Source organism: Panicum virgatum, chromosome 4K (genome assembly GCF_016808335.1).
Source record: "Panicum virgatum strain AP13 chromosome 4K, P.virgatum_v5, whole genome shotgun sequence".
Taxonomy (NCBI): domain Eukaryota; kingdom Viridiplantae; phylum Streptophyta; class Magnoliopsida; order Poales; family Poaceae; genus Panicum; species Panicum virgatum.
This window is the reverse complement of record NC_053139.1, coordinates 24,294,998-24,303,277: the sequence shown is the minus strand read 5'-3', so window position 1 is coordinate 24,303,277 and position 8,280 is coordinate 24,294,998. Positions and strand designations below refer to the sequence as shown.

Here is an 8,280-nt window from a genome sequence, read left to right as displayed (position 1 = left end):
ACAAGTCTGTTATCAATTTTTTCCCACTAGGACAAGACTGAGTTGTCCCAAGGTAATTATAGTTATCTATAAAAAAAATTCTAGAATACTATGCCCATATCTCATCAAGTTGCTTAAAACTATTAAGCTTATCAATGAGAACATAATATCTTTCTTTGGGTACATCCTCCGTGCCCTCATGGTTCTCAATGATAGTCTTCCATAGCATTTTAGCATTTTCACAAGAATAAACCCGGTTGAACACATTATCACTAAGAGAAGACAAGATTATGCATTTAGCGGTGACATCATATTGCTTCTCTTGTTGACTATTATTTTTTAAACCTTCACTCACAACTCTCCAAACGTTTAATCCCGTTGCTTGGAGATGGGCTTGCATCTTGACCTTCCAACGTTGGAAGCCCGTGCTGTCGAACCGTGGAGCGTGTCTAAAAGAATCCATCCTTTCCCCCTAAGAGCTAACTCACTAGGCGGTGAAGCCTACCGATCTAATGAGCCGGTAAACACAAATTTGCCAATGGAATTGGCTTCTTTTGTGAGAGAAGTGAGTCCCGGCTCTGATACTAATTAAAAGCGATCTGGTGCTCTAGCATAACAGGGGAAGAGGGTGAATTAGGCACTATTAAAACCTTAACCTATGGCTCCAACTAGTTTGCACAAAACTTAAACTAGATCAAGCTATCTAGATGTGCAACTACGGTTCACCTTAGTGTGAAATTCTCATCCCAAAATAGTTTTGCAACCTATAACCAATCCTAGCAAGATACTATACTAAGAAAGTAAAGGCACACAAGTTGCAATATGAAATGCGGAAGGTTAAATGGAGAGATGAGAGGAAGTGAACTCTCGACACGAGGATTTATCCCGTGGTTTGGATTGCCACAAAGGCGCCCCTACGTCCACGTTGTTAAAGCACTCACGAAGAGTATCGCTTTCCGGCAATCAAGTCTCTTCCGTGAATATAATCACGGTCACCTTGATCCCGATCTTCACTAAGGGAGATTGCCCACGAAGGAGGGGTCTCCGTCCCCCGCACAATATCATCGACGCCGCTCCACACCAAGCCGGAGGGTCGTAAAGTGTGGTTCACTCTAGAACCAGCCACAAGGATCTCAACCTTGCTTGTTCACTCACTCAAGAGCTAATCTAGCACTCACACTTTACAAAGCTAGTGCTAAAACCTAAGGATTTGATCTTTATGCTCTTGGATGGCTTGGAGATGTTCTTGGGTGTGTGTGTGGGATGTTCAGCAACTCCAGCAAACTTCAAATGGTCGGGGGATGCCATATATATAGGCCTCCAAGTCATGGAGCCGTTGCTCCAACAGTCAGTAAAAATCTGCGTACCATCGGATGAACCAATGCCTCTGACTGGGGTAGCGTCGGTTCATCCGGTCACTCTCAGACCCGAAGTAGTCGTTGAGCTTCTGACGCACTGTCTGCAACCCCACCGGTTTAACCGATGACATGGCGTCGGTTCAACCGGTCACTCACAGCCCTCAACTAGCCGTTGGACTCTTTCTGTCCTGCTAACGTCATTATACCGGTGCTTAACTCCGATGCATCACCGGTTCAACCGGTGCTGAAGGATCTTCTCCTGGGCACTTGGCATCGTCTCTGGAACATAGTATGCCCAATGCACCTATGCCTGTCATGATGCCGTCGGTTCAACCGGTGCCTCACATGATCTTCACTTGAGCTTCAGATACGCTCAGACTTGCATCAAACACCAAGGCGTCGGATCTTCCGACAACCATTGGATGCACCGATGCTTAGGCATCGGTTCTTCTGGTGCTACTGATTTCTGCAGAACTCGTCCAATTCAGCGTTTCTTTGAGTTCTTTTCTTCGTGTTTTGCTTTGCATTGCCTTTTTACTTCATCCCTGGGATCTAGAAATGTTCACTTAACAATACTATTAGTCCCATTGATTGCGTTGTCATTCGATCACCAAAATCACTCGAAATGGCATAAATGGTGCCATGTTCGTTACAGAGATGAACCAGTTGCTGTAAAGTTATCGTAATTACATTTCAAAATGCTAGCTTTACACTACGAGTGAGTATTCAAATTGGAAATATGTGTTAAGCTGGCATGAAGGAGAGATGGGACTTTTCACTACCTTCAATGCTAAGTTGCCTGGAAAAAAATGTCAATGTTTGGTAAAACAGCGAGTAAAAAATGTCACTAGCAGTAGCTCCGCTCAAACACGTCTTTGCGTCAAACAAAAAGTACACATAGTGCCTTTTGCCAGATCCATCTGGTTACGCAACGTGGCAGTACGGGCACTGGAAACCGCCTGCTGGAGTGTATCCTGCTGCTTTGTCTCCAGGTGGAATCGGCAAGATCGCAGAGTCTGGCGCCAGCAGTTCCAGGATGAGATGTGCATGCGTGGGGAAAATTGATCGCGTGGGAAAAACCGGGCGCGCTCGCATGGAAAAAACCCGGCGCGGGCCTCGGGACGGAGGCGCGATGGTGGGTGCGCTCGGGTATGAAATATTATTCCATACCCAGGATACTGAATAGTGGTGTCCTATATATATATACACACACGGAAGGTATATTCTATAGCCGGTTACAAAATAGCTATTCTGTGGCCAGTCCACATGGCGTGCTGTGATTTACCATCGTAATGCCCACGGTCACTAACACCCACGAGCCGAGCGTCCAGGATTCCTTTATGCGAGTAGCGCGAGCCACGCATGTGTCATGTGAGCCGAGCGTCCAGCGAGCCGAGCGGGATGATCATTGACGGCCTGGTAGTAATTAGCATATTCATGAGCCTTTAACTACCTGCGTAGTCCATGCTCTCTAATTGCGTTACCAATTCCTCCCGTGTTTTTAGCTTCTGTAGTAGTAAAAAATCAGATTGAAAGCTTCCAAGATGCAGGCTACTGAGCCAGCACTTTCGTTCGATTCTAGTGCACCTTAAGGAGCTTCAATGGTTGTCGTCAACGGCACGTCCGCCGTAGTACAACCTGCATCAGCAAGTGCTCCTGCACCAATGGCGCTCTCTCAGGAGACCATGGAGGTCTCGCCGTCGGCTCCGCAGGCGTCGCAGATGATGCATGGTGATGTTGCGTCCCCCTGCCTTGCAGATGTCGTAACCCCAAGGCTGATGACATGCAACGGAGTTTGGCTCGATCGGGCAGGGCACATCCTGTCAATCTCTTGGGACTCCGACCAAGTTGTCAGCCGGGACATTTCCACAAGCCGTATCACCGTCGATGATGATGACTCCTGATCCATATAAGACGTACATGCATGTAAGTTTTCTCCAACCAATTGATTTAGCTTAGTATTGACTCTTGCAACAATATTATACTATAGTAACTTACGTTGATTAGTTTGATTCAATTTAATTTTGTTTATGTCGGCTGCAAATGATGAAGGTACCAGGTTGATTAGGTTGTAGGTTTCAGATTTATTTTTGGATTCCTGATCTCTGTAATAATCCATAATACCAGATGGCATAGGTGATTTACTTTTTTTTTTTGCATTACGTTTCTATCTCTATAGGCATTCAGTAGGCATGGTTCATTTATCCGAAATTTGGACAGGCCTCACCAAGCTGATTTACGTCAGGATTTAAGGTTCATAAACCATACTAATCTAAAATGTGCGTCAATCTAATTGTGTGACCATCCTTGCAGGATCCCCTGTTGCGTGCCGAAGTTGTCCCAAATGAAGATCTTCGTTTCGAGAGCAGTGCTGAAGCTTAGAAGTTCTACTACTACTATGCGGGCAAAGCGGGGTTTGATGTACGGAAGACAAGGAGTAATAGAAAGACTGTTGCAGAGTTTTCATGCAATAAACAGGGCCATTGGGAATTCTATAAGCCTGATGAAGAGAGGACACGTGAGAAGATGTCAATGAGGTGTGAATGCAAGGCATTTGTGAAGGCTAAGAAGAACACTAAAAAGGGATATTGGTTCTTTGAGAGGATAAGGTTGGATCACTCCCACCCATTGCATCCATCACCGCGACTAACACACAGTTCATGAATGCACATAAGAACAAGGATCCGGTGATCATGGGAATTGTTGACAAGATGCAACATGCTGATGCATCCCACAATACCACAGTCAATTATTTATCAGATATGTATGGTGGTGTCCAGAACTTCACATTCACTGAGAGGGACCTGAAAAACAGGTAATGTATATAATAAATATCTTGAGTGCATAATGATATAGTAATTATTTTAGAATTGAAAATTGCAGTAACACATTCTCCACATTTTATAGGAGGGCTGCATCTGCAAGGTCGGAGAGGGAGAATGACATACCAAAGCTGATGGAATTCTTCAAGGAGATGAAGGCCTAAAATCCATACTTCTACGAGGAGGTGCAAGTGGATGAAAATAATGTGATAAAAAATGTATTTTGGAGTCATGCAAACAAGCAGGCAGAATACAAGGATTTTGGTGACGTGGTTATGTTTGACACCACTTATCGCACAAATATGTATAGCATGCCTCTAGCTATGTTTGTCGGCTCAAACCATCAACTTTAGAATGTAGTGTTTGGCCAAGCACTTCTGCACGACGAGAAAGCTGACACATTCGAGTGGCTGTTTAAAGCATTCAAGAACTGCATGTCAGGGAGTGAGGACCCACAATGCATACTTACTGGTGAGAACAATAAAACAATGGTTTTGTCGTAATGACATGTCATCAACTATATACATAAAGTTTTTACTAACTCTGTGATCAACTTTGTGGCTCAGAACAGGACAGCTCTATGGCTGCTGCAATACCAAGGGTGTTTCCAAATACGCAACACAGGCTATGCCAATGGCACATGCTTAAGAAATACAGAGATGAGCTAAAGAAGCTGTTCAAGGAGCATGAAGGTCTGAAGATCAAGCTCCTGACAGTGATAAATCACCCACTAACACCTATAGAGTTTGAGGCGGCATGGAGTGCGCTGCTAACAGAGTATGGGACAAGAGAGAATGATGCTATAAAGGGCATTTGGGAGTCCAGGCATCTGTGGGTTTCAGCCTATTTGAAGCCTCTGTACTGTGGGAGGATGACATCAACACAAAGGAGCGAGAGTGTGAACAAGGCAGTCAAAAAAAGGGGTTTTGCAACGAGGAAGACATGCATGAGTAAATTTGCTCGCAGGATGCTCGATTTCATTCAACACATGAATCATGTCTCAGCTGGTGAAACACATTGTTCACAGGTACTGAAACCTTTGGTCCAGCATATAAACTTCTTTTTAGAAGTTAGTTTATGAGGTACCTTTTAGAAATGCGGTAACTGGTCATTAATTGTTGCTAATGAAATAGGCAGAGAACTTTAGAGTGACATTGCAACCATTCGATAAACAATTGAGCCAGGTATATACCCGTGCAGTGTTCAAGAAGTACCGGGAAACATACATATATAGTACTGCATTTCGTATTGATCCCGAGGAAGGCAAGGCAAACAGTTACCTGGTAACCCACACTAATCAATCCAAGGCATATTCGTGGTTTCAGCATTCTTTCAAAGTGGAAGCCGATGTGAACGCAGGTGAATATACGTGTGAGTGCAAGACATGGGAACACATATGTAAAAAAAATTATACTTAGTTACATGTTAAATCATTGTCAGGAAGGAACACATGAATAGGCTAGAGCACAATTATCAATTTACAGTTTGTTTTATTACTGGTTAGTGATGGAAGTCAATGTTGTCTATTTCAGGCATGTTCTGTCCCCATCTGTTGAAAGCGTTCACGCATCTACAAATTACTAGTATACCTGCAAAATATGTGCTGAAGAGATATAGTAGGGATGCAAGGTTCTTCGTTATGTGGGATAGGCATGACATAGTAACTATGGGTCCAAACTACACAACTGAGCAATCCATAACAACAAAGCTAGTAGAACTCGCAATGGCTACAGTGAGGGCGTGCTGTAGGTCAGCTACAGGATTTGATAGAGTATGTGATGATCTAGCTGCATTAGCTACATGGGCTGAGGCTATTCTAGGAGATTCTGGATCATCTCGAGTGGTGGAACATGAGAATTACCAAAATGTGGAAAATGAAACTAGAGAGGGCTCTAGAGCACCCCAGATTGCAAATGATTCACAAATCTCAGATTATACGCCGAAAGAGGTTAGAACAAAGGGTAGGAAGCATGGGGCACAGATGAAGGTACAACACAAGGCATCCGTGTTTGTAGCTACTGTGGAGGCAAGGGACACTATATTACTGGATGCAAACTAAACCCAGACAATGCAGAAAAGCAAGCAAGCAAGGGGATGCGCGGCTTGATGGGACGGAAGAGAGGACGACTGTGACACCTATGGTGTCAGTTTAACCAAAGCCAGGCAATTAACAGAATTTCACACACAAATGAGCTAAGAAAACTTAAATATGAACCCTATGGCTAGTTCTTGCAAACTTGTGTGTAAATGTATGTGTGTATGTGTTTGAGTGCAATGTGTTTGAAAAACAATAATTGGTACCCTTTTAAACTTGACTTGACATGTGTGGTAACAAGACAATAAAATAAACCTTTCATAATGAGCTATAAACTTTTATTGCAAATCAAATTCAAACCGGAAAACCATCACATGAAATGATTAATGGAACCATTCTTTGATTTGTGAAGAGCTACTAATTCAAACAAATTAAATCAACAAGAGTTCAATTTCTAGTAATAAGGAAGTAAAAGTATAGGAAAATGAATCTACATATTCACCATGTCATTTCAAACAAAAACCTAGTTGAAGCTTAGGAGTAAAAGTGCCAAAATTCACATGAAATGATAAGTACCTTGAAATGGCAGTTTTTGAAATAATTAAATAACTCTCAAACCATTGCTCGAATGAAAAAGTGCATAACACAAAAGTTGTAGATCTCGAAAAACTGAGCAAAAGTGGTATTCAACACTTTTTCATTTAAGGCCAATATGGAGGAGAAAATTTAAGTTTACATAACTGGATTTTTGAACTTCGAGAAAATTACGAAATTGCCACTGGCCGGTTCTTCAACCTCCCGCCTCCCTGCACCCCGTCCACTGGTGACGCCGTACGCCGGCGCCGGCCACCTGGGCGGACAGGTGCCGAGCCCCAGGCCCAGACCACCTCGTGCGCCCCTGGTATTGCCCCAAACCACCTTCCCTGGCGCCACAAGAGCTCGCCACGGCGACTGCCATGGCCGGCCGAGCTGCCACGGCCGTGCGCGCCTCCCCCAGCACCGTCCTCCCCAGCAAACTCGCCCCCAGCTCGACCTCCCCCTCCTCCTGCGGCTATAAAAGGGCAGAGCCCCAACCCCGCGCGCGCCCAGACCATTGCCGGCGAGCAGAGCTCGGCCCACCGTGGAACCACCCCCTCCACCCCCATATTCTCCAATCCAAGCTGCACCCGGCCTCCTCCACCCCATATGGCAGCTCCCTGACCCATCCCCCTCCGCCCTAGCCCGCCGAAATTGCCTAGAACGATCGCCGAACTTCCATTGGCGCCGGCGAGATCCGCCCAACGCCGAACTCCACTCCCCGGCCTTCCTCTGCACAAGCCGACCCCTGGAATGGAACCCCATCGCCCTCCTGAAGCTCTACGACCCATCCGCTCCCTCCTTCCCTCACCGGAGCATGGCCACCGGCGATCAGACCCACCGCCGGCCGCCCCTCACCGCGGACCCGCCTCCTCAGACCCTCTCCCGACGAGCCACGGCCACCCAAAGGTAGCTCTCGAGCTCCTCTACCTTTTCCCCACCCTAGCCCACGCCGCCGGGGCCGGACATCGCCGGAATCCGGCCGCCCTTACCCCTCCCCTGTTCTGTACTTCCGCCAGGGATCCCAAGTTAAAAGACACGAAACTTTCAGGGGTCAAACTGCAAAATGTACATGAACTTCAAAGCTGCAAACTTGTAAATTCCATATAAAATCGTAGAAAAATCATAAAAATGCAAACTCAACTGTTCTGGAATCCTTAGAACAAGAACTACAACTTTTGTTACATTCACATGTTCATATTTTGCTTCTATTTTAATCTGAGAAAAATAATAAGAAAATCACCTTATGCATGTTCATGAAGTTCTACTCAGTAAATGACCTTGATTTTTGGATATGTTATCACTAATAGAATATTAAGATCACAGTAAAAATATTACACCCAACCAAAACATTTATCATATTGGAACAATCAAGATTCTCTAATCTGTTGCTAGCTTTCTTGATTTAATACTGGAAAATATGCACATGAACTTGCTCTGGAATTTTTACTGCATACATGTATAACTTAAATCTTTTTACTCCATAAATTTCAGATTTATTAGAGTTAAT

The 8,280-nt window shown here is 44.7% G+C and overlaps 1 protein-coding gene across 3 annotated transcripts; it reads left to right on the top strand.

Moving 5' to 3' along the window:
- Positions 1–6,076, top strand: LOC120703533 (protein FAR1-RELATED SEQUENCE 5-like). 3 transcript variants are annotated; one of them, XR_005687063.1, is made up of 6 exons: positions 1–52; positions 3,096–3,263; positions 3,651–4,152; positions 4,245–4,630; positions 4,726–5,186; positions 5,360–6,076. XR_005687063.1 is itself a non-coding variant. In XM_039987650.1 (5 exons), the coding sequence occupies exons 3-5, from the start codon at positions 4,594–4,596 to the stop codon at positions 5,575–5,577; spliced, it is 783 nt and encodes a 260-aa protein (XP_039843584.1). In that variant the 5' UTR covers positions 2,784–3,263; positions 3,651–4,152; positions 4,245–4,593; the 3' UTR covers positions 5,578–6,076. The 3 variants fall into 3 exon arrangements, 1 of the variants encoding a protein (XP_039843584.1); XR_005687062.1 differs by having other exon boundaries at positions 4,726–6,076; XM_039987650.1 differs by lacking the exon at positions 1–52 and having other exon boundaries at positions 2,784–3,263; positions 5,293–6,076.
- The last annotated feature ends 2,204 nt before the right edge of the window (positions 6,077–8,280 follow it).